General features: G+C 47.7%; 1 protein-coding gene across 5 annotated transcripts in view; it reads left to right on the plus strand.

Moving 5' to 3' along the window:
• The window catches only part of PRPSAP2 (phosphoribosyl pyrophosphate synthetase associated protein 2), a 47566-nt gene that overhangs the window by 19865 nt on the left and 1434 nt on the right, over positions 1-26267 (plus strand). For 3 of the 5 annotated variants that reach the window (XM_045984724.1, XM_045984726.1, XM_045984725.1), the window contains 5 exons: positions 4198-4253; positions 11738-11886; positions 19653-19723; positions 23689-23835; positions 25597-26267. In XM_045984724.1, the coding sequence (XP_045840680.1) occupies positions 4198-4253; positions 11738-11886; positions 19653-19723; positions 23689-23835; positions 25597-25755 (582 nt within the window). In that variant the 3' untranslated portion in view covers positions 25756-26267. The remainder of the gene's footprint in view (positions 1-4197; positions 4254-11737; positions 11887-19652; positions 19724-23688; positions 23836-25596) is intronic. The other 2 variants (XR_006815911.1, XM_045984727.1) reach the window with 1 other exon arrangement.

A 26267-nucleotide genomic window follows, 5' to 3' on the forward strand; every position in this document is an offset into this window, starting at 1 on the left:
ACTTTAAAAAAAAAAACAACAACCCGTCATCAACATTTGTGACCATACAGAAAAGGAGGCAAATACAGAGAGAAAGGTCTGAGAAGACACAGGACACAAAGTGAGCTGGAAACAAGGGTTACCCTGGCAGGGGGGCCCTGCACTAGGCTGGGGGGTCCAGGGAAGCCAGGGTTTTACCGCTATTGTCAGAACGATTACAGACACACACGCGTGTCCCTACACTGCCCTGTCAATGGGGAGTTTCATTTTTCACTTGTTAGAAGACGACTCTTACCATCGCGGAGGGGAAAACACACCACATGTCGTGGAAGCCCAGCTTCCAAACTCCAGTAATCCTCCCCTGCAGGGCCACCATGAAACCACAAAGTATCAAACCGCATTACACACCGTACTCCCTTGCTGTACACCCTACTCTTTTTTTTAACTTTTTAAAGATTTTATTTATTAGAGAGATGGAGAGAGCACACAAGCAGGCAGAGCAGCAGGCAGAGGGAGAGGGAGAAGCAGGCTCCCCTGCCAAGCAGGGAGCCCGAGGTGGAGCCCGATCCCAGGACCCGGCGATCGTGACCCGAGCCGAAGGCAGCCGCCCAACCGACTGAGCCACCCAGGGGCCCCAGTACCTACTCTTGTCCCTGCTTTCTCAGTCCCCGCCGTCTCTCGTTTCTCTGCGGACAGTGGCTTGATATGAAGACACCAAGAAGAATGCAGAGGGGAAAAAAACCAAAAGCAACTCAAGAATCAGAAACAAGATAACCCACTGAGCCACCCAGGAGCCCCTCAACCATTTTTCTCTTGATTGGATATTAGGTTGTTTTAATTTTTCACTCTCTTTTAAAAATTTGTTGAGAGAGAGAGAGAGAGAAAGAAAACACAAGTGTGGGGAGAGCCAGAAGGAGAAGCAGCTCCCCACTGAGCAGGAAGACCAACATGGGACTCGATCCCAGGACCCCAGGATCATGACCTTAGCCACCTGACCCACACAGGAGCCCCATAATTTTTCACTCTTTTAAGTGAAATACTGTATTTTTAAAATTTATCGTAAGGAGCACCTGGCTGGCTCATTGGGTAGAACGTGTAACTCTTGATCTCGGGTTGTGAGTTCAAGCCCCATGTCAGGTGTTAGAGATTACTTAAAAGAAATTATTGTAAGTGGAAACTCATTGAAAATTCTTGTACTTACCTCTCTGATTACTTACGCGAGTATTTTTCTGAAAAAAAATTAGGAATTGCTTGATTGAAAAGTATGTGTTTTTAATACTTTAAAAGATATTGCAAAAATGGCAATTTTCTGAAAATCTAGTATTTTAACAAACGCAAGAATTGTAGTTCTCCAAAGGGGCTGTAGGAGTATATAGTCCCACTCACAGTATACAGGATACCGTCTGTTTCCTGGTGCTCTTCCTTTTGCACATTGAAAGACCGAAACAATACTATGGTATTTGAATTTTTTCCTTTCTCAATTTCTAGTGTGATTGAGCATCTCGTGTGTGTTTTTTTGGGGGCAGACAGAAATTTACCCCATCTAAAGTCATGTTTCATTTTTCTGCCGTGGTTTTGAAATTGCAGCATGATGTGTCTAGGGTAGGTCTTGTTTTCATTCATCTCAGGAGTTACTCAGTGGGGCCCTTTCATTCTCTGGGCAGTTTTTGTTTTTTTCCCCCCTATAATTTGAGTGTCTCATCCCTTCTGTTTTCTCATCTTTCCTTTGGGAACTGTTAGATGTTGAACATTTTTTTTTTTTAAGATTTTATTTATTTATTTGACAGAGAGATCACAAGTAGGCAGAGAGGCAGGCAGAGAGAGAGAGAGGGAAGCAGGCTCCCTGCTGAGCAGAGAGCCCGATGCGGGGCTCGATCCCAGGACCCCGAGATCATGACCTGAGCCGAAGGCAGAGGCTTTAACCCTCTGAGCCACCCAGGCGCCACTTTCTTTCTTTCTTTCTTTTCTTTTTTTTTTAAGATTTATTTATTTTTAGAGACAGAGCATGGTGGGAGGGGCAGAGGGAGAAGGAGAGAGAAACTCAAGCAGACTCTGCTCAGTGCAGAGGCAATGCGGAACTCGATCTCACAACCTGAGCTGGAACCAAGAGTCGAACACTCAACCAACAGCAGCACCCAGGCACCCCAAAGAGCCCTTTCTTTTAAAGCCTCTTTTTATTTACTTTGTTAACTCTTTCCTTCGTTGTTACTTCTTCTCTTGACTGGTTTTGGTGCTGTTTGGTGATATTTGGTGAGACAAGTCTGTAAAACAGTTTAGAAAGACTTCCAGCAAAAATAGGAAAAGCGCCTAAATGGAAATCTGTTTTGCTACATTATTCCCTGATAGGCCTGGATGTGTTAGGTTCTCCCGTGAAGACGTCCCATCCCTGCGGCTATGCTGGACGCACCTGTATTAGATGTATACGTCCATTCGACGTATCCACGGCTTAGATGAATCAGGTTTTTGTTCATTCACTGAGTATTATTTAGTACTTCCCATGTACTGGGAATTGTACGAGCTGCTGAAGGTTATTAAAGCTTACGTGGAAAATCATTGATCTAGCCTAATTGTGAGAAAAAAAGCGGGCAGGGTATATTGAAGGAAATCCTATAATTTAGTGATGTGTTTAAATTTTAAGAACATAATCGGGAAATACGGCTAGGACGAAGTCAGAAACACCGCACTGGACAGCTTAAAAAGAGTTCCATCTTCTCAACTCTTAGAAGTTGCTAATGGGTATATCTTTGGTTACGGTCATCACTAGCACAGATCACTTCAAATGTTCAACAGTGAAAGACTCCAAAGTAGACTGATATTTTAGTTATTTTCTTTTTTTTTTTTTAAGATTTTATTTATTTATTTGACAGAGAGATCACAAGTAGGCAGAGAGGCAGGCAGAGAGAGAGAGGGAAGCAGGCTCCCTACTGAGCAGAGAGCCCGATGTGGGACTCGATCCCAGGACCCTGAGATCATGACCTGAGCCGAAGGCAGCGGCTTAACCCACTGAGCCACCCAGGTGCCCCTCTTTTTTTTTTTTTTTTAAAGATTTTATTTATTTGACAGATAGAGATCACAAGTAGGCAGACAGAAAGGCAGGCAGAGACAGAGAGGAGGAAGCAGGCTCCCTGCAGAGCAGAGATCCCGATGTGGGGCTCGATCCCAGGACCCTGGGATCATGACCTGAGCTGAAGGCAGAGGCTTTAACCACTGAGCCACCCAGGCGCCCCTTTAGTTATTTTCTTTTTTCTTTTCTTTTTTTTTTAAAGATTTTATTTATTTATTTGACAGATAGAAATCACAAGTAGGGAGAGAGGCAGGCAGAGACAGAGAGAGGAGGAAGCAGGTTCCCCGCCAAGCAGAGAGCCCGATGCGGGGCTCGATCCCAGGACCCTGGGATCATGACCTGAGTGAAAGGCAGAGGCTTTAACCCACTGAGCCACCCAGGCGCCCCTCTTTAGTTATTTTCTTAAGGGTTCTCCATACTTGTATAAAACCCCACCTTAGTGGGGCACCTGGGTGGCTCAGTGGATTAAGCCGCTGCCTTCGGCTCAGGTCATGATCTCAGGGCCCTGGGATTAAGACCCTCATCGGGCTCTCTGCTCAGCGGGGAGCCTGCTTCCCCCCCCTCTCTCTCTGCCTGACTCTCTGCCTGCTTGTGATCTCTCTCTCTGTCAAATAAATAAATAAAATCTTAAAAAAAAAAAACAACAACAATAAAACCCCACCTTTGTGATTGTCCTTTAACAAATTGGTTTCTTCAATATGCCATGACTGAGACCCGGTACTCCTTTGTATGGACGGCACTGATTTGGAATTGGACAGTTACCTTGGATTCACGTTGGATGGGTACCATCCTGGCACTGGGAAATCCCATGCAACGGGTTCACGAGAGCACCTCCTGTTGACTTGATGAAAATGTCTTTCTGCCCTCATCGTCAGCGTTTGCTGACGTAGATACGAGCTCATCGGCAACGAGCCCTCCTCTTTTTGTCTTCAGTCTGTGTGGCTCGTACCCTGATAATACTTTTTCCTAGGTAGGGGTTTCTTCGTTTTCCGAAGGGGAAATTTACTTTGAACTTTTTCTCTTTTTGGAAAACTTTCAAGTGGCCAGATGACATTTTTGAGTCTTGGAATGTTCCTTTTTATCGACTCTCGGATGTTGATATGAATAGCCTCATGGAGACATGGAAGTAATCCCTGACCTCTTGTGTGTCACAGATCCCGGATTACAGGAATGCGGTGATCGTGGCCAAATCTCCAGCCTCGGCCAAGAGGTAGGTGGGAGCTCACGGCCACCCCTCGGGTCCGCGCGGAGAATCACATCCCCGATCGGATCCCACACGCTCTGGGTTCTGCCTCAGTGGTTCCCAGTGGGGTCTCTTGTTTTTATTCTGTGGGCTGACAGTTTAAAAGATCGTCTGCTGACTCCATTTCAAAAATGATGATGAATTTTCCTCCTTTTTTTTTCCCAATCCCAGTCTGTGCCCACCTATCAAAGACACCCAGGTGTCGGGAAGCCTGACCTAGTGCTTCTCTCATTTCCAGATCGGCGGTCACTGGTGGACCTTCAGCTCCAGGGTGTTTACAGCACCAGCGAATACACTGTGTAGTTGTTTTTGCCTTTTATTACAAGGACTCAGTAATTTATTAACAGGATTGTAGCCAGCCAAGAGGTCACTTATTGGTATGTGTTAAAAAGTGACATTTTACAGAACAAAAACACCCTGAGGAATACAGATAGGGCCGTTCTGAGAGTTGTGGGTAACCTGGAGTGACCAATGAATCGGTAAGACAATATTTAAAGTGGTTAGGGATTAATAGGATTTCATTTACTCACGTTTTCTGGAGAAGCCACTTTGTTGGGAAGGAAGAGAGCAAAAGCAAATGTAGGAAGAAAGTCTTTTTCCTAAAAAAAAACTCCCCCCTTTTTTTCTTTTTTTTTTAGACAGGGAGAGGTTGTTGTGGGGTAGAGAGAAAGAGACTTGTAAGCAGGGTTCACGCCCAGCACGAAGCCTGACCTGAGACTTGATCTCATGACCCTGCAGTCATGACCTGAGCTGAAATCAAGAGTCAGATGCTTAATGGACTGAGCCACGTAGGCGCCCCTAAAAATGCTCTTAAAGTCATGTCCCACGATTGAATGCCTTTGCTCGCTGGATCCCTGTGCGGCCCTGCAGAGCATAAGCAAACACAGAAACAACCATCCTGGGCCCCACAGGCTGTTAATATTGAAGGATGAGGGAGAGCTTGCAGACACCAAGCCAGTGATTTAAAAGATATTATAATACGTAGTTTTCCGTTATAAATGATGAAGGACATTTGGGAGATTAAGTAAGTTAGGCCAGCATTTGAGATAAAAACATGAAGTTGCCATGTCCAGTGCAGCCGAGGCTGTGCCCACACCATACGTCCTTCGAGAAGCTAAGTCTGTGGAGTTTTGTATCGTCCATTTGTTGACGTCGTCGTAATCCATGACTCGTTTTAGAATCTAAAACTTCCAGACACTTCTCTGGGCATTGTGCTGGATCAGTTTGTTTTTTTTTTTTTAAGATTTTATTTATTTATTTGACAGACAGAGATCACAAGTAGAGAGAGAGGGGAAAGCAGGCTCCCTGCTGAGCAGAGAGCCCGATGTGTGGCTCGATCGCAGGACCCTGAGATCAGGACCTGAGCCGAAGGCAGAGGCTTAACCCACTGAGCCACCCGGGCACCCCATGCTGGATCAATTTCAATGTAGTGGTTTGTTTTTCTCTGATATACGTGCTTTCAGTTGCCGTTAAGGCGAAAATCACAGAAGGTATAATTAATCACTTTAAAGTCTGCAGTCCGTTGGCAGTTAGTGCCTTCACAATGTTCTGCAGGCATAGCCTCTCTCAGGTTTCAGAGCTGTTTCATCACTCCAGAGGAACACTCCCCCATTAAGAAATCACTGTCCGTGACCCTCTCTCCCCAGCCCCTGGCAACCACGAATCTGCTGTCTGTCTCCATGGATTTGCCTGTCCTGGACGTTTCATATAAATGAAGCTGTGTAATACGTGGCCTTTTGGGTGTGGTTTCTTTCAGTAGCCTCCTGCTTTCCAGGACTTTCCACACTGTAGCGTGTATCAGTCAGTCATTCCATTTTACACTGAAGAAATCCCACAGTCGGGATAGACCACACTGTTTATCTGTTCATGTGTTGAAGGACATTTGGGTTGTCTCCACCTTTTGACTGTTACGAAGAATACTGCTGTGAACATTTATGTACAGGTTGTGGTGTCAGTGTATGTTTTCATTTCTCGTGGATGTGTACCAAGGGTCGGAAGTGCTCGGTATATGGTAATTCTATGCTTATGTTTTGGAGGGACCGCTGAACTACAGCGGGTACCATTTCACATTCTCTCCAGGAATGTACAAGGGTTCCAGTCTTTAGAGCCACATCCTTACCAACACGTATTTTTGGTTTTATTTTTATTATTGTTGTTATCATGGCCATCCCAGTGGGTGTGCAGTGGTCCCTCACTGTGGTTTTCATTTGCGGTTCTCTAACGACCAAGGATGTTGAGCGTCTTTTCGTGTGCTCATTAGCCATTGGTATATCTTTGGAGAAATGTCTGTTCAAGTCTTTCGCACATTTTTTAACTGGGTTGTTTGCCTTTTTGTGGTTGAGTTGTAGGAGTTCTTTATGTATTGTGGGTACTAGGCCCTTATTGGATAGAGGGTTTGCAAATATTTTACCCCATTCTGTAGGTTATCTTTTTTATTTTATTTTATTTATTTATTTGACAGAGACCTCAAGTAGGAGGAGAGGCAGACAGAGAGAGAGAGAGGAAGAGGAAGCAGGCTCCCCGCTGAGCAGAGAGCCCAATGTGGGGCTTGATCCCAGAACCCTGGGATCATGACACGAGCTGAAGGCAGAGGCTTTAACCCACTGAGCCACCCAGGCGCCCCTGTGTAGGTTATCTTTTACCTGTATGGTGGTGGTGGTGGTGGTGGTGGTGGTTTAATTTTAGTTATTTGTTAGAGAGAGAATGAGAGAGCACAAGCAGGGGGAGTGGCAGGCAGAGGGAGAAGCAGGCTCCCTGCTCAGCGGGACTCAATCCCAGGACCCTGGGATCATGACCTGACGCAAAGGCAAACGCTTAACCATCTGAGCCACCCAGATGTCCCTCTTTTACCAGTCTTGACAATGTCCTTTGACACACAAAAGTTTTTAATTTTTATGAAGTCCAGGTTAACTATGTTACTGCTTTTGCTTCTGACATCATATTTAAGAAGCCATTGCTAAATCCAAGGTTATTCAGTTTTGCCCCTGTGTTTTCTCCCAGTGGTTTAGTTTTAGCTGTTATGTTTAGGTGGTTGATCCGTGTAGAGTTCATTTTTTTTTTTTAAGATTTTATTTATTTATTTGACAGAGATCACAAGTAGGCAGAGAAACAGGCAGAGAGAGGAGGAAGCAGGCTCCCTGCCAAGCAGAGCGCCTGATGTGGGGCTCAATCCCAGGACCCTGGGATCATGACCTGAGCCGAAGGCAGAGGCTTTAACCCACTGAGCCACCCAGGCGCCCCTGGAGTTCATTTTTATATATGGAGGGAGGTGTCGGGTCCCAGCTTCTTTGTTTCCCACGTGATTATCTGGCCATCCTGCACCATTCGTTGAAAAGACTGTGCTTAGCCCCCTTGAATGGCTTTGGTATTCTCGTCCCAAGTCAGTTGGCCATCGATGTTTGTGTTTATTTCCGGACTCCCAGATCTGTTGTCTGAATGTCAATACCACAGTTTTGATGACTGTAGCTTTGTAGTGAGAATCAGATCAGAACCCCCGCAAGAAGGTGGAAGTGGGCGCACCGCTCCCTGTGAATCCTCTGCTGACACCAAGTGGGGCGTGGCCTTGTCACCACGGGGCTGGTGAGAGTCCTGACTCCACGAGGCCTCCCCTGACACCACCTCAGAGGGGAGAGGGAAAGGCACTTGTCCTGCTGAGTGGGGGTGGAAGTCCAGGGTTCGCTCTGCACTGGCAGTGTGGGGGGGCATTATGGCCCAGTAGGGATGAGAGTCCCAGCTCCCTCCTTGGCCTTCTCTTAAACCGCCCCATTGGAGGGTTTGGGGCTCATTCTTGTAGCCTGGCAAGGGAGGAGGGGTCGACCCCCTGCTTGACCTTTGCTGTGTCAGGAGTGGGGCAGCGGATTGCTGTGGCGGTCGGCTGGAGAAGGGCAGCCACTGTGTTAGGGTTTTCTGACTTGGGAGGCGTCCCCATCTCAGCGGAAACAGAAGTAGCCACAGTGCATTTTGATACATTTTCCCCACCAAATCCCCAAAGAATATGATGAATTTTCTTTTGTCTTGCCCCTATGGATAGGCTCCTCGTAACGTCCATAATACTCACTTTACATCTAATTCCGTTTGTTGATGACATTGTATCACTATGGTGGCCTTTGGCTCAGTTCATTTGGCTTTTATTAGCACAGTTGACTCTTTTTTCTTAATTTTTTAAACTAAAAAAAATTTTTTTTAAAGATTTTATTTGTTTATTTGACAAAGAGATCATGAGTAGGCAGAGAGGCAGGCAGAGAGAGGGGGAAGCAGGCTCCCCCCCAAGCAGAGAGCCTGATGCGGGGCTCGATCCCGGGACCCTGAGATCATGACCTGAGCCGAAGGGAGACGCTTAACCGACTGAGCCACCCAGGCGCCCCAGGGTTTGGCATCTCGCCATCCAGATGTCTATTGGGTCAGGTTTGATGAGGCCCGAGAAGATTCCCTCAGGGAGGTTACGTGTAGTGTCCAGTGTTTTCACTACTATTGTGGACGGAGTGTGCGTGTCCCCCCAAAATTCATCTTGAAATCCTAACCCCCAGTATGATGGCATAAGGAGGGGAGGCCTTTGGGAGGAGATTAGGTCACGCAGGTGCAGCCCTCATGTCTGGAATTAGTGCTCTTGTGGGGAGAGTCAGACGCCCGTCGTGGCTCCCTGCCGCGGGCAGGTACCGTGAGAGACGGGGCGCCGTCTGCAAACCAGGCAGCAGGCCCTCGCCAGGCACCGGCTCTGCCCTGCCCTCGTCTGGGACTGCCAGCTTCCAGAACTGGGGGAACACATTCCTGTCAGAGTGCCCTCAGTCTGTGTTACCGTGTTAACAGCCGCTGTCTCATCTGCTCTTCTCTGGCATTTATGGTCCCTCACAGACGAGAGGGGTTGAAGAAGGTGATCGGCGGTGATTCAGCTGCGTGCTGTTTCCTGGAAGACAGTGGCAGCGCTCGTCCCTTCTCAGGGTGTTTTCCACACCCGCGATTAGGGATTTGGGTGTTGGCCAAGTAGGATTGAGACTGACTTGCCTGTCCACTCAGGCTTGTGTCAGTGCTGGTTAGACTCTGAGAAAGAATAACTTTCTGGGAGTTGGATCTGGGATAGCTAACACTGAAGTCCAAACTCACTGTCAGGCTAAAGCGACCGTGACCGGGCAGCGCTGGGGTACAGAGAGAAAATAGAATAGTGGAAGAGAATCACGTCCAGAAACAGGCCTGTGCGTACCGGGAACGCTGGCTTCCAGCGAAGCTGCAAAAGCAGTAAAGTGGAGAAGAAGGGGTTAGTCCTTTTCACGAATGGTGTTGCAGTGATTGGACGGACAAAATAATGATTTCGAGTCATACTTTCCTTTCACGAATGGTATTCGAATGATTCATGTACAGAATAACGACTTTGAGTCATATTTTACGTCATATGCAAAAACCAACTAAAAATCCTGTAACTGAACGTGGAACCCAACTAAAACTGCTGAAGGAAAACGTGGGAGAAAAAATCTTTCGGACTTTGGTTGGACAGAAATGTTTTATCTTTGTGACTTTGGTTGGACAAAAATGTTTTATATTTTAATTTTTTTTTTAAAGATTTTATTTATTTGAGAGAGAGAGAGAATGAGAGGAGAGAGGTCAGTGGGAGAAGCAGACTCCCTGCTGAGCAGGGAGCCGGATGCGGGACTCGATCCCAGGACCCTGAGATCATGACCTGAGCTGAAGGCAGCGGCTTAACCCACTGAGCCCCCCAGGCAGGCGCCCCTGTGTGAAAAAATTTATTAAATTCAACATCATCAAAAGTAAAACTGCTCTTCGGAAGACAGAACAGGAGGATGACAGGAGAAGGCACAGACTGGGAGAAAGTAGTGTAAAGCAGGTGCCTGATCCAGAATTTCTATTCAGGGCGCCGCTGGCTCAGTGGGAAGAGCGCGCGACTCTTGATCTCAAGGTCATGAGTTCGAGCCCCGTGCTGGGTGAGAGATCACTTAAAAATTTAAATCAATAAACGTAAAAAGAAAAACAACTTACGTGCAGAAGATATAAAGAATTCCCAAAAGTTAGTAAGAGCACTAACAACCTAACTAAAAAAATTGGCAAAAGATAAGCAGACCCTTTATCCAAGTATACATTCGAAGGGCAAATGAGCACATGAAAGATGTTCGGCACCGTTTGCTCTGAGGGAAATCCCAACGGCAAGAACAGCGAGGTACCACTAGGCACCATCAGAATGGAAAGCATTTGAAATTGGCCACACCACCACGTTTCGGTGAGAACATGGAGGCCCTGGGACCCTTGTGCACTGCGCAGCGGGTTGTGAAATGCTATAACCACTTTGCAGAATAGTCTGGTGGTTTTTTGGAGAGTTAAATATATGCCTTACCCTATGACCCAGCCATGCTGCTCCTAGGTCTTTAACCGAGAGAGGAAAGCGTGAGTCCGTGTAGAAACCTGTACATGAATGTTCAAAGTTTGCCGTAGTTCAGAACTGGGGATAACTTGGAAATGTATCACGGAACGAGGTCTGGTAGACCCGAACCATGGACTGTTGCAGTGTGAAGGGACGGCGCATTGCTCTGCCATACAATGCGGATGGATGAATCTCCAAAATGTTATCCTTAGTGAGCGAAGTTAGACAAGAAATGATGACAGATTCCGAATCCACTTACGAGGTTCTAGAAGGGGTCAGACTCTGTGCCAGAAGGCAGATTATTGGTGGCGAAGTGCTGGAAGGAGTTCCCAAGGGGCACAAGGACGTGTCTGGCAGCGATAGATCTTTTCATTCTTCATCACGTGACGGTTTGCACGGATGTGTGCACACATCAGAGCTGATGAGATTGTGCAGTTTAAATACATAGAGTTCGTTGCATCGCACTTATATCTCCGCAAAACGTAAAAATTGACGCTTCCAACTGTGAGGAGTATTTATTTATTTATTTATAAAGATTATTTATTTATTTATTTGACAGATATTACAAGTAGGCAGAGAGGCAGGCAGAGAGGGAGAGGAGGAAGCAGGCTCCCTGCTGAGCAGAGAGCCCGATGTGGCTCGATCCCAGGACCCTGGGATCATGACTGGAGCCGAAGGCCGAGGCTTAACCCACTGAGCCACCCAGGTGCCCCTGAGGAGTATTTAATGCCCTTTGCCTCCTGAGGCTGGTTCTCACTATTAAGTGGGTGGCGAGGTAGATTAGCAGTTAGAATGGAGGAAGGCTCGGCTCAGCTCAGTCAGCCAGCGCGGGTGCACCTAGCCTGCTGAGTGCCCGCGGGGCCCGCTCCTGCCCGGCTCCTGGTGCCCTCGGCCAGAAGGATATGCTCATCATTGGGGGTCCCCACGCTTTGTCCCTGATCCCAGGACTTGAGGATCTTTTCTCTCTCTTTTCGCGGATCCTCTCGGAAACGGCACTGGCTGCCTGTTCTCGTATGTTCCTCCCATGAACATCAGAAAACGGAGGCTGCATGCTCTCTGAACCGTGTCTCGTGCTCTCCCGCAGGGCGCAGTCTTTCGCCGAGCGCCTGCGACTGGGCATCGCGGTGATTCACGGAGAAGCGCAGGACGCCGAGTCCGACCTGGTGGATGGACGGCACTCCCCGCCCATGGTCAGGAGCGCGGCTGCCATCCACCCCAGCCTGGAGATCCCCAGTAAGTGTCCCGGCCCCTCTCTGTCACTTTCCTCTTTGCTTTCACGGCTGCCTGAACGTATTGTCTTCCCACTGTGAACGGCCCCTTCTCTCGTTTTTTTAAGTTGGCAAAAACTGATTAACACCCCATCGTTAGAAGTGCATTTCTGATAGCCCTGTGAATCGTAGAGCCTTCTAGAAGCAATTTGTGTAATCATAGCAAGAACGAGGAAGAGGCTTAGTTCTGCCATTTCAGAGAATTTCATCCATTCACTCAGCAATAGATCCCTGAGGAGAGTTTAACACAAGCAAAAAACTGCATATTACCCACCAATAGTGATCCTTTGAATGCAGAATATGGGAAACGTCTAAATGGCTTCGCAGAGGGTCGGCCCTCCTAAGTTATGTTGTATCAGCGCAACCAAATATGCCGCCCACTGAGATAGTGAAGCCTGGCTGGATACAAGAGAAAATCTGGAATATATGGGAATTGGCAGAACGCAGGAGTGTATCCCTGTGCTTGTGTGAGGCCCCGGAGGGAGTACGAAAGGTGGCAAGATGGTGACAGGGTGGGGCAGTTGTGTGTGAATTTTCTGTTTTAAGAAACTTCCTTCGTGCTTTACTAACTTCTTTTCAATCAAAAAAAAAATACTGCCTTTGCATCTGTTGGGGAAGAAAAACGTCGTGTGTCCTCTTTCGATTCAGGCTTAGGGGCCTGCAAATCTCACAAAAGATAGATGAGCGCAAGACAGGGTTTAGGATGGGGGAGATCTTAGCAGGGGAAGTTGGCAAACTGGTGACTTTGAGAAGAGGTGGAGGGCCCTTAGCACAGAAGGGAGTAGGATGGTTTGTGACCGAGTCTGTCGGGGTGTGGTGCTGACTTCTAGTCCGGGTGGTAAGTCCTCCCTGGTTGTTCCTGGGAGGGGATTTATGAAGTTTGAATTCTTCCGCAGTCTTTCGGGGAGCTCTGCTTTTCACCCAGGAGGGGTTTCAGGAGCTCCTGTGCCTTCAGCTGAGAATCACTTTCATGCCACCGTGATAGGGCATATTCTGGAGCCCTTCGGGTTCTTGCTTTGCCCGGGAGTTGGCTCATTTGCGAACAGGGAACACTGGAGAGAAGGAAAACTGTACTGGGGCGGCCGGGAGGAAGCTGAGGTTGGGGCCGCGCCGGGGGATCTCGGGGGCTGAGGGGCAGGGAGGCAGCGTCCAGGGGTCGGTTGGGTCAGGGAGCCAGGACAGCCGACAGGGGCAAGAGGGCGGCCTCTGGGGGCAAGGGCTGGGGCCTGTGTCCAGCCCCAGTGTGACCAGGAAGGGCATCGCCCTGACTGCTGGCAGGTCCGCGGGGAAGAAGCTGGGGGCACGGCGCCAGGAGTGGGCGGCAGGGGCGGGAGGGCGGTCAGTGTCCGGTCTTGAATTTGCATTACAGACGCTGCGGAGTTCTCTGGGGCCGGCGCTGCGGGTGTCTTCGGAGGTCCAAGCCCACGCTGGGCGTTAGACTGCAGGGAAGAGAGGCAGGAGATAGGGAGGGCGACTCTGGGAGGCTGACAGAGTTACACAGACGCGCTGTGGGAGGGCTTTGACCTCGGGCTGCGCTGGGCTGGGCTCTGCTGTCCAAGCCAGCGGCCCCCCGGCCTCTGGGATGGGAGAATGGGAACCAGGAGTGCAGGGAATGTGAAGGACGCGCACTCTGGGTGTGAACACCGCAGTGTGGATGTTCTTTATTAATCAGTTTTTTTATTGAGTCCCTGTTGAAATGATTAATCGACACATTGGATTAAATAAAATGTATTCTTAAAATCAGTTTCACCTATTTCTTTGTGCTTTCGTAATGGGGGCTGCTGGAAAATTTAACATGACATCATGGCTTCCATGTGTGACTCGGCCTGTATCAGTGCCCTGGGAGTCTAGCAGTGGGCTCACTGGACGGGGGGGCCTGTGCTCTCCCATTCTGTCTTGCGAGCTGGCGCTCCCCACTGTGCTGGGAGTTTAAAGAGGAGTGGCGGACCTGGGTGGCTCAGTCGTTAGGCGTCTGCCTTCGGCTCAGGTCATGATCCAGGGGTCCTGGGATGGGCCAGTGGGGAATCTGCTTCTCCCTCGGGCCCTCACCCTGCTTGTGCTCTCTGTCGCAAATAAGTAAGTAAATACCTTAAAAAAAACAAAACAAGAACGAGGGGAGAGAGCTGGGGCTGGAGCCAGGGTTTGGGATTTGCTAATCAGGCCCCACATTAGTGCGTGCACCGCGCTGCAAGGCTGCTGGGCACTCAGGCCTGTGGCTGGCCTTGCCTTCAGAGCCCACGTCTGCTCAGTGAGGGGCTGTGTCAGACAGCCGTACAGGGCTCTACAGGGATGAGCCCATTCCCTGAGCTCCGGGCGGCGGGGAAGCACATTCCCTTTCACCTTTGCAGTTACGTCGGCTATGTTCAGGAACGTTTCAGCAAGATGAACCAGCTCCTTTTAACTTCTGGGCTTTAGTTTTAAGTGTGGTCTTAGCCAGTCATTTCTGGGCTGGAGAGATGGGGCTACGGGTCTCCCAAAACAAGGGGCCAGGTCTTTCTGACATTTCCTTTATGTTTAGCTTGTTTCATCATGATTGTAATAATATTTCTATGTTTACATTTTGACTCAAACAGTGAACACTAGAGGACTTGGGGGAGAATATACCAGAATTTGCTGAACTTTTTTTGCACATTTGCTGGCCTGGCCCTCTAGACTTGTTTAAGTTGGTAGCAGGTAGATATATGCAAATGGACATCTGCGGCAGTAGAAAGCATTATTCCTCTGCCGTTTCACATGCATATTTTGAGATTGTGATGGCTTCAGAAGATTTTAATATTCAGCATTATATTTAAAAAATTAGTTTGTATTTTCTGGTTTCTTACAGAAGGAAAATGCCAACTAAAAAGAAAACAGTACTTTTCCAGAATAGAAACACATTATATAAATTATTCAAAACATAGTGCATAAAGGAAGAAAACACTCATCAACACTAACTCCAGACACACGGCGTTTTTATTTTCTGGCGGGGCTCTTCCATGGTTTCCTTCCTTGGGTTACGGAGCCGCGGTGCTGACAGGCACAGATTCCTTCACACACCTTCTCCCAGGTGATTGAAAACTTGCATGAACAGCAGTTTTTTTTTTTTTTTAAAGATTTTATTTATTTATTTATTTATTTGACAGAGAGATCACAAGCAGGCAGAGAGGCAGGCAGAGAGAGGAAGGGAAGCAGGCTCCCCGCCGAGCAGAGAGCCCGATGTGGGGCTCGATCCCAGGACCCTGAGATCACGACCTGAGCCGAAGGCAGCGGCTTAACCCACTGAGCCACCCAGACGCCCATGAACAGCAGTTTTCATGGCTCTCGAATATCCCATCTGCAGATGTGGCTGAAACCTAAGCCCAGTCAGGGCCTAGCAGGTGTTTGTTTTCACTTGCTTTTTTTTTAAGATTTTATTTATTTTAGAGAGAGTGAGCAGTGGGGAGGAGCAGAGGGAGAGGGAGAGACTCTCCAGCAGATCCCGCGCTGAGCGCGGAGCCCCGTGCGGGGCTTGATCTTATGACCCTGAGGTTATGACCCCAGAGTCAGATGCTTAGCCTGCTGAGCCACCCAGGTGCCCCGATGTTTTCACCTGTCCTTTGCCAGTGTAGTGTTTCAGCGGACGTATGTGGGTAAACTCTTGCTCTGTACCTGGGCATGAGATTTATGAATTCAAAGGTAAGACTGTTCATACGGCTCTTTGTCAGGCCGGTTCCCTAAAGGCTACGCTGTTGTACTCCTTCTCCAGTCCTGGGGTCAGGTGCCTGGGAAAGGAAGTGTGGAAAGTGTAAAAAGTTTAGTTTTGGAATTTATCTTGCTTCGTTTGGTTTTACGTTTCTTTTGTCCTCCTTCCCCCTTCCCCTGCCGCCTAGGATCATATGACATTTAATTGTCATACAATTTAGCCTCCTTCAGTCCACAGCATTGGTTCTCAACTGGGGGGGGGGTGTGCCATGGATTTTGTCCCGTTGAGCACACTTGGTTGGAGGTGTCTGCAGACATTTTTGTGGTCATAATTGAGGGGGCCAAGGCTGCCGTAAATATCCCGTAACACACAGGACAGCTCCCAGCACAAAGAATTATCTGACCCATGATGTCAGTGGTGCCCAGGTTGAGAAGCTCTGATCTGGAGCGCTCCTGCTTTTTTTCTTTGGTGACACTGACTTTTCTTCCAAAACTGGAAGTGAGGGACGCCTGGGTGGCTCAGTTGGGTAAATATCTGCCTTCGGCTCAGGTCATGATCTCGGGCTCCTGGGATTTGACTCTTGCATTGGGCTCCCTGCTCAGTGGGGAGTCTGCTTCTCCCTCTGCCCATTGCTCCCCCTGCCTGTGCTCTCTCTCCCTGCCTGAGAAATAAATAAAATCTCTAAAAATAAATAAAAAGTAAAAATTGAAGTGAAAGTCACATAACAGCTGTTGTAAAGCATACAGTTCACTGGCATTTAGTACATTTGCAGTCCTGTGCAACCCCCGTATCTTTTAAGTTTCAAACATTTCATCACCCCAGGGAACACCCTTACACACCGAATGATCACTCCCCAGGGAACACCCTTACACACCGAATGATCACTCCCCACGCCCCTTTCCTCCACTAATCTGCTTTCTGTTCCCATGACTTTGCCTGTTCCGGACATTTCATATAAACGGAATCATCCACACTGTGACCTTCTGTGTCCAGTTCCTTTCGCTGAGTATGTCTTTGTTGTTCATTCATGTCTTTGTGTGTATCGGGATTTAATTCCTTTTGATGGCTGAGTAATATTCCGTCGGATATGGAAATCCCAGTGCGTTGTGCTTTCATCCGCCGATAGACACTGCGGTTGTTTCAACCTTTGGCTGTGAGGTTGTTCCGTTTTTGTTCACATGCAAGTTTCTTTTCTCCAGAGTCCATACCTAGGATGACAGTTGCTGGATCATATGGTAATTTTATGTTAACTTTTGGAGGAGCTACCCATCTGTTTTCCATCGCAGCTGTACCATTTGACATTCCTCCCAGCAAAGGTTAAAGGTTCTGATTTCTCCACATCCTTATCAACACTGTTTTCTGATTTTTTAAAAAAAAGATTTTATTTATCTATTTGGCAGACAGAGATCACAAGTAGTCAGAGAGGCAGGCAGAGAAAGAGGGGGAAGCAGGTTCCCTGCTGAGCAGAGAGCCCAATATGGGGCTTGATCCCAGGACCCCGAGTTCTTTTTTTTTTTTTTTTTTAAGATTTTATTTATTTATTTATTTGACAGATCACAAACAGGGAGAGAGGCAGGCAGAGAGAGAGAGGGAGGGAAGCAGGCTCCCCGCTGAGCAGAGAGCCCGACGTGGGGCTCAATCCCAGGACCTTGAGAACATGACCTGAGCCGAAGGCAGAGGCTTAATCCACTGAGCCACCCAGGTGCTAAGGACCTCAGTTCTTGACCTGAGCGGAAGACAGAGGCTTTAACCCTCTGAGCCACTCAGGCACCCCAGTGTTTTCTGATTTTTTTTGATGATCATCTGCCTGGTGGGTTGAAGGGTACTTTGTTACAGTTTTGACCTGCATTTCCCTAGTGGCTCATGACGTTTCATCTTTTCATGTGCTTGTCCATTTGTGTGTCTTCTTGGGAGAAATGTTTGTTCAAATTTTTTGCTAATTTTTGAATGGAGTTGTTTGTCCTTTTATAGTTGAGTTGTAGGAGTTCTTTACATATTCTGGACACTTGCCTCTTAGTCAAAAATATGTATGTTTTCTCTCATTGTGTAGTTTGTTTTCACTTTCCTGATAGTGTCCTTTGGTGCATGGAAGCTTTTAATTTTGATGAAATCCAGTTTATCTGTTTTTCAGTCTATTGCTTGTCTTTTGGTGTCTTAGCTAAGATCCTTTGCCAAATCCAAGGTCATGAGGATTTACTCCCATGTTTTCTGCTTAGAGTTTTATAGCTTTAGCTCTTATTTTTAGGTCTTTGATCCATTTCGAGTTAATTTTTCAGTATGGTGTGAGGTAAGAGTACAACTTCATTCTTTAATATGTGGATATCCAGTTTTCCCAGCACCACTTGTTAAAAACTGTCCTTTCCCCATCGACTGGCCTTGACACACTTGTCAAAAGTCAAACGAAGTGTCCCTCAGTGGTTGAATGGTTGAAGACAATGTGTATATACACAGTGGAGTATTATTCGGCCGCCGGAAGGAGATCCTGCCGTTTATGGCAGCGTGGACGGACTCTGAGGACGTTGTGGTAAGTGAAATAAGTCAGAGAAGGACAGATGCTGTGTGGTGTCAGTGACATGTAGAAGCTAAAGGAAAGGTCGAACTCACAGAAACAGACAATAGAATGGTAGTTGCGAGGTCCTGGGGGTGATGGATGAAATGGAGTTATAAAATGAACAGCTTCTGGGGACTCTAATGTACAGCATAGTGACTGTAGTTAATAATACTGTATTATTTACTTGAAAGTTACTAAGAGTAGAATTTTTTCTTTTTAAAATTTTGCTCATTTATTTGAGAGAGTGAGAGCACAAACGGGGGAGATGCAGGCAGAGGGAGAAGCAGACTCCCTGCTGAGCAGGGAGCCTGTTGCGGGGCTTGATCCCAGGACCCCGAATCATGACCTGAACCGAAGGTAGATGCTTAACCGACGCAGCCACCCAGGTCCCTCTAAGAGAGTAGATCTTAAACATCCTCACCACACACACACAAAATTGTAATTATGTGAAGTGATGGGTATGTTAACTCATCTTATTGTGGTAATCATTTTGCAATATGTACGTGTATCAAATCATTATGTTGTACACAGTGTTACACGTCAGTGACGTCTCAAGAAAGCTAGGGGAAGAATTGATTGTAGACGTTTGGGTTTATTTGTGGACACTTGGTCCTGTTCCACTGATCTGCATATCTCCGTTCTTATGCAGGTACCACATTTGATTAATTGCTTTGTAGTAAGTTCTGAAATAGGGAAGTGTGAGTCCTGCATCTTTATTCTTCTTTTTAAAAGATTTTCCTGGCTATTTGGGGTTTCTTTTATTTCGATATTTTACGATTTTGGGGTTAAGTCATTTCTGCCAGAAAAGCAGTTGGGATTCTGATAAGGATTGTATTGAATCTCTAGGTCACTTTGGGGAGCATTGCCGTCTTACCAGTATTAATGCTTTGATCCATGAACATGGGATGTCTTTCCATTTATTTATGTTTTCTTTAATTTCTCTCAGCAGTGTTTTATAGTTTCAGTGTACAGGTCTTTCACCTCTTTGGTTAAATTTATTTTTAGAGATTTTATTCTTTTCACTGCTTTTACAAGTGGAGTTGTTTTCCTAATTTTTCCTTCAGATCGTTCATTGCTCATGTGTAGAAACAACTGATTTTTGTGTGTTACTTTGCAGCTTTGGTGAATTGGTGTGTTAGCTTTGGTAGTTCTTTGTGGATTCTTTGGTGTTTTTTATATGTAGGATCATGTCGTTTGCTAGTAGAGATAACTTTACTTCTTTCTGTCCGATCTGGATCCCTTTTATTTCTTTTTCTTGCCTAATGACCATGGCTAGTGCGTCCAGTATCGTGTTGCGTAGCGGTGGTGAGAGCAGGATCCCTGGCTTGTTCCAGGTGTTAAGGGGAAATTTTCGTCTTTCATTAAGTAGGATGTCAGCTGTGAGTGTTTCATAGTTGCCCTTCTTCAGGTTGAGGAAGTTCCCGTCTGTTTCTAGTTTCTGGCTCTTTTTATCATGAGACATTAACTTTTTAAAGTGTTTAATATAGAGATTTTTGTGTGTGTGTTTTATTCTGACCAGTGCTGATTCCTAAGGAAAAGCCCCCAATCACAGTTGTTGGCGATGTTGGAGGAAGGATCGCCATCATTGTGGTATGTAGATCTCTCTTCTTATTATTAATTGTTGTATTTGCCATTGTTATTCTTTTGAATTATTTGTTAATGGTGTGGGGATAGCCGTGTGGCCAGGTAAGTCTCCTTTAAGCTGGTACCTTGTGCTAAATGTTTCCTTTGGTCCCCAGACTGAAAATTGTTATCACTAGTTTATTAAGAAATTGTAACTAACTCCTTAGTTTACTAAATGTTTGTGGCTGTTTGTTCTACCATGAGAAATTGTTTTGCGATAAAGGTAGGGTGCAAAACTGGTAACTGTTTAAAAAACACACTCTCTTGCCCTTCACAAAACCAGTGCACAAAAAGAGTGCATTTAATGCTGATATCATTAAAGCAACAGTAATATGAACATGTGTCTGTACCCGATTGCTCCTCTTGGAAACAGAACGTGGTCCTGTCCCCATGAGGCCGCCTCCGCTCTTCCCTGGTCTTTCTTCCCTCTCCTCCCTCCAGAGGTTGTCAGCAACCCGAAAGTCACCGTGCATGCCCTTACTTGCTGTTACATTCTGCCGTGAGCGTATGTATCCCTAAATGCTAGGTGGTTCTGTTTTTCATGTTCTTGCTGTTTATATAATGAAGTCTTTGTGTACTTTTGACTTCCCTTCAGTGCCGGTTTGGGATGTCTCCATGTAGTAACATGTGGTTGCACATTGTGTTCTGTTCCTGGTACAGCCGTGACGCGGCCCACCCATCTGCTCTCCAGGCCGTTTCTCTCTTTCCAGATAATACTGGCCCTGAACAATCTTATGCCTGTTTTCTGGACCATATGTGCACAACTTTTTTGGGTACCTGGGAGTGGGGCGGTTGGGTCGGAAGGCACACACGTTCCCGACTTCCCTGACTGGTGCCAGTCTGTCCCAGAGTGGCCGCACCAGCTCCCGAAGACTCCATGGTGGGGGCCCCTCGTTCTTCCCAGGGCTTGAGGTTTTGCTCGTGATCTTCTGAATCCACAGAATCTTTTCTGAGCTCGAAGTCTCTGACGTCATCTTCTAGAATAATAGCTGCTCATGAATTTATTCCTTATTTAACAAAATCTGTCATAATGAGATGCTGTGAATTCAGTAATGCTTTTGCCCCCTTTCTACTGCATTAAAAAAAAAAAACCTTTTTAGTTTGAAATCATTTTGATTCATAGGAAGTAGGCCCTCCCCTCCCCCAAACGGTACAGGGAAGTCTTGGGTTCCTTGATCCAGCTTCCTCCTCCTTGCTTAACTGTGGTGCAGTAACACAGTCTGGAAATGGAGGTCGCCGCCGCCCACGGAGCTGCTCCCCGTAGCCCTGGTGTGACATGTGCGTGTGTAGACGTGTGCAGGCTTGTCACACGTGGAGCTCTGTGTCACCACCGCCGCGGTCGGACACGGAGCGACGCCATCACTGCCAGGCTCCTTCATGCTGCTCCTTCGTCTCCGGGTCCCTCCTTGCCCCCCAATGCCTAACGTGTGGCCGTGGCTAATCTGTCTTTATAGTGGTGACTTCGAGAAAGTCTTACAAGGGAGAATATAGTCGGTCAGCCTTTAAGATCAATTTTTTTTCACTTAGCATGTTTCCCTGGGGATCCAGCCAAGGGGTTACGTATAATAACACATCTTTTTAGGCTGCGCTGTTTTCCATGCATGTCGGTACCACAGTTGAACCACTGCAGGACATCTGAATTGTTTCTGGTTTTCTGCTACTGGAAATAAAACTGCTGTGCACATTTGCGTATGGGTTTTTGTGTGAACAGAGTTTTACTTTTTCTGGGCTAAATGGCCAAAGGTGTGATTAGTGGCTTCACGGTGATTGCGAGCACAGTGTTATAAGAACCTGTCAAACTCTGTTTCCAAGTGGTTGTACCATTTTGCCAGTCACACTTTTATTTTTTATTTTTTTAGGGATTTTATTTACTTATTTGACAGAGATCACAAGTAGTCAGAGAGGCAGGCAGAGAGAGAGGAAGGGAAGCAGGAGCCGATGTGGGGCTCGATCCCAGGACCCTGGAATCATGACCCAAGCCAAAGGCAGAGGCTTTAACCCACTGAGCCACCCAGGCATCCTGCCAGTAACACTTTTAAAGTAATACCTACGTTTTTCTTCTTTGATCATGGTAATACCGGTAACATATGAAAGGAATAATATATATGCATATAAAATAAATGCATGAATACTTACTCAAGTCTAGCCTATGCTTGATACCCTGGTGGGCTCAAAAGAACTTTGGTAGCCTGGGTGTGAGAGGAAAGACTGTTTTCCACTTCTGTGTCTCTCTCCCGCATATCCCCTTCACAGCTCACACAAACGTGTGGGGTTTTCGTCTGTGATACCAGTTACTTGTCCTACAAGTTAACTGAGGTCTTTTTTTTTTTTTAAGCTTTTATTTAAGAGAAAGCATGGGGAGGGCGTGCAGAGAAAGAGTGCATAGGAGCCCGAAGTGGGGCTCCATCCCAGGACCCCAAGATCACGACCTGAGCCGAAGGCAGAGGCTTAGCCCACTGAGCCACCCAGGCGCCCCACTTTCACTCGGTACTGACACGGGCCGCCCAGAGCTAGCGTCGGAGCCCCGCGGGTTAAGGCTCAGTCCCACAAGCCTGCTCCCACCTACTTCCAGGACCATTTGCACATATGGCCCCAGGTTCCGCGCAGCTTCTGTATGATTCGGCCACAAAGCAGAGGTTCCCCTGACCCCCTCAGGCTGCATTAATTTGCCAGGGCGGCTCACAGAACACTCGCGTGGACCAGTTTATTAAAGGACGTTGTAAGGGATACCGATGAGGAGATACACAGGGCGAGGTCTGGGGTTGTCCAGAGGACAGAATATTCTGTCCCCGTGGAGTTGGGTTACGTCACCCTCCCGGTACGTGGGTGTGTTCACCAATCCGGAAGCTCGCCAAACGCTGTACTTTTGGGGTTTTTATGGAGGTTTCATCATGTAGCCATGATGGATCATTAACTCCGTTTCCAGCCTCCTCCCCTCTGGAGAATGAGGTTTGGAGGATGGAAATCCCAAGCTTCTCCTCATGGCAGGTCTTTCTGGTGACAAGCCCCCATTCAGGGTCCCGCCGGGGTCACCTCATCAGAATAAAAGATGCCCCTAGCGCTCTTATCACTTAGGAATTTACAAGGGTTTTAGGAGCCCCGTGTCAGGGACAGGGTCAGAGACAAATAGTAGAACAAAAGATGTTCTTCGTGTTCTCATCGTCACTTAGAAATTTACAAGGGTTTTAGGAACTCTGTGCCAGGAGCCTGGGGTGGAGACCAATATATATATTTTCTACCCCGTCACACTGGGAGCCTGGGGCACCTAGGTGGCAAACCAGCGGACTGTGTATTTTGTTAAAACACCATTACCGTCTTTTCCATTTTAAAGCCGTAGGTAAGTAAGCATATTTCCCATGTGCCCAGAGGAGAAGATGTGGAAAATAAGGGAAACCAACAGGAAAAGACGGAAGGACTAGCTAGAGTCTAGCACTTTCTGGCACTTTTGTTATGCATTTAAAAAAAAAAGACCCTGCACGGGACGCTTGGGTGGCTCAGTCGGTTCAGCGCCTACCTTCGGCTCAGGTCATGACCCGGGATTCCTAGGATCCAGTCTTGCGTGGGACTCCATGCCCAATGGGGAGTCTGCTTCTCCCTCTCCCTCTGCTGCTCTCTTCTCTGTCAAATAAATAAAATCTTTAAAAAATAAAAGACCTTCAACGAGCATTTCTGGAGCCTTTGCCTGCTGAGGAACAGTTCCAGACCCACAAGGGAAAATGTGGAGATGGCGGCCCCGGGGAGCCCCCAGTGTGGCCGAGAGGCCTACAGGGAATGTGTCGGGGGCACAGGGACCTGCCGTGTCCCCATGCCTCCATGTTAGATGGGGCCGCAGGTGTGCTGGAGTGGAATGACCCCCTTTGTTTTTCTGGGTTTTGGGAACCCGCCTTTGCCCCCGTGTTCATGCGCCTTCTGCTCCCTCCGTGACTTGACAGGATGACATCATCGATGATGTGGACAGCTTCCTCGCCGCAGCAGAGACCCTGAAGGAAAGGGGCGCGTATAAGATCTTTGTGATGGCGACTCACGGCTTGTTGTCGTCAGATGCTCCCCGGCTGATTGAAGAGTCTGCCATCGACGAGGTACTGGCCACGGCTCTGGACACAGCTGCCCTGGCCCCTGTGCGCCTCCCGGTCCCAGTTAGAGCAAGTGGGGGGGGGGGCGTTATTTTGTGGTTAAGAATGGATTCACAGTGTGGGGTATGTTTGCATTTCAAGGCCTGGAAGCCTGTCTTTTGCCCATGGTAATAGTTTTACTAACTCTTGTAAATGGGGCCCGTGCCGCACGGTGCCCTGCACACTACCCTGTCCCTGACCCCCAGACTCCATCACAGGCCTGCAGGTTCCCCGTCCGCACCCATTTTAGAAAGACAGGAAGTCCTGCCTCAGAAAGGTTAAGGGACTTTTTTTTTTTTTAAAAGATTTTATTTATTTGTTTGACGGACAGAGATCACGAGTAGACAGAGAGGCAGGCAGAGAGAGAGGAGGAAGCAGGCTCCCCGCTGAGCAGAGAACCTGATGCGGGGCTCGATCCCAGGACCCTGAGATCATGACCTGAGCCGAAGGCAGCGGCTTAACCCACTGAGCCACCCAGGCGCCCAGGTGAAGAAGGGACTTCTTAAGGGGACACAGCTAGTAGGCTGAGTCTTTATGATGGCAGAGCCCGGCTCTCTCACTGAACAGACAGATGCCCGTGGTATGAACCTGGGGGAGGAAGGCACACAGGGCAGTTTTCCCCAGCTGCTTGCGGCTCCCTCGAGGCTGGAACAAGACCCTCCCGGTTTACTCCCCCTGCTTTGTCTGCCCCCCACCCCAGGTCAGCCGGCTTATCTGCTTGTCCACTCCGACCGTATAAATCACATTTTTCATCTCTCTTAAGAAATGAAGGTGTCCTGCCCTGTAAATTCCTGAGTATTGAATCCTACATGGCTCAAACTCAAACTCCTTTTACTTTTCCAAGTCCCACACCCTTCTCTTCAGCGCTCGATCTCCTTGAGCCTGGCCCCGTGTCGATGGGCTCAAGGTGCCTTCTCACAGACAGAGGCCAGGCCGATGTGGCTGGGATCACATCCAGCCTCCTTACTCAGCGGGACAGATAATCCTAAGGGCCAAGAACACGTGAAAGGCATTCAGGGCCACAAACCGGATACAGAATGCCCATGATGAGTACACGGACAGGTCTTCAGGCCCGAGGCAGCAGCTCTCACGGGCTGTCCACGTGGTTCCTGTGGGCGCTGCGTGCGGGCAGATTCAAGAGAGCAAGCCACAGGAATGCGGGGCCTGCGGGAGTGAGTGGACTTTGGAGAGGAGGCATAAGAGCAGCAGAAACCGATGCAAACGCACCCGAGTCTGGCTGCCGGAGTCTCGAGGGGGAGGCTGCCTGTGCAGATGGGCGCCCTTGTGTGATGAGAGGGGCCTTGCACCGATTCCCGGGACGGGAGTCGGGCTAGGGACTAGTGGCTACACCAGGCTTCTGGGGCGCCTGGGGGGCTCCGTCGGTTAAGCGCCTGCCTTCGGCTCAGGTCATGATCTCAGGGTCCTGGGATCGAACCCCACATCGGGCTCTCCGCTTGGCGGGGAGCCTGCTTTTCCCTCTTCCTCTGCTATTCCTCCGGCTTGTGCTTTCTCGCTCTCTGTCAAAGAAATAAATAAAATCTGAAAAAAAAAAAAAGGAAGAAACACAAGTAGTGTTCACATTGACTGAAACACTTTTGAAGGTATGGCAGGCTCACTGTCCTGTCAAGCAGAACCACAGAGATTTGAGAATATATGGGATTTCCAGATCCGGCCAGGAAACTGCCTGGTTCTCTGATGCTCTTGGGTCTCTGTCCTCTTGATTTGCAGGTGGTGGTCACCAATACGATTCCACACGAAATCCAGAAGCTCCAATGCCCCAAAATTAAAACCGTGGACATCAGCATGATCCTGTCGGAAGCCATCCGTCGGATTCACAATGGGGAGTCCATGTCCTACCTTTTCAGAAACATAGGTTTAGATGACTGAGCAGCTTTCCTTTCTTAAAACTCCGGAGGGCCAAACTGGAAACAGAGAGTACTGTGAGGGGTCATGCCTGATGCTATGTGCTACCCAGGGGCCGTCTGTGCTGTGTTCCTTCCTTTTTGTTGATTCCTACGAAGATAGACCAACTTTTTAATGTCAGTTTAGGTGTTTGTGAGTTTTTTGGGCAATTTTTATAAAAGAAAAACTATATTCTCCTCCTAAATGAATTAACAACCTGGTTATTTGTAGCTGAACTATTTCAACAATAACCTGGAGTAAGATTTTTAAGCCCACAGACAGCTTTTCCCAAAGTTGCTGGAGCCCAAGTGCTTAAAAAGTTCATGAAATCAGAAGATCTGTATACTGTCATACCACCACTGAGACGCCAAAAAGACGGTCCTGTCGAATCCCAGCAAGTGACATTTTTAGAAACGCTTTTATAGACACGCATAGGCAAATGACTCTTACCTGACCGTTATTTATTTTCCGCAACAAAAGAAGGAATACGAAACTTA

This window comes from Meles meles, chromosome 18, assembly GCF_922984935.1.
Source record: "Meles meles chromosome 18, mMelMel3.1 paternal haplotype, whole genome shotgun sequence".
In the NCBI taxonomy this organism is placed as follows: Eukaryota; Metazoa; Chordata; class Mammalia; order Carnivora; family Mustelidae; genus Meles; species Meles meles.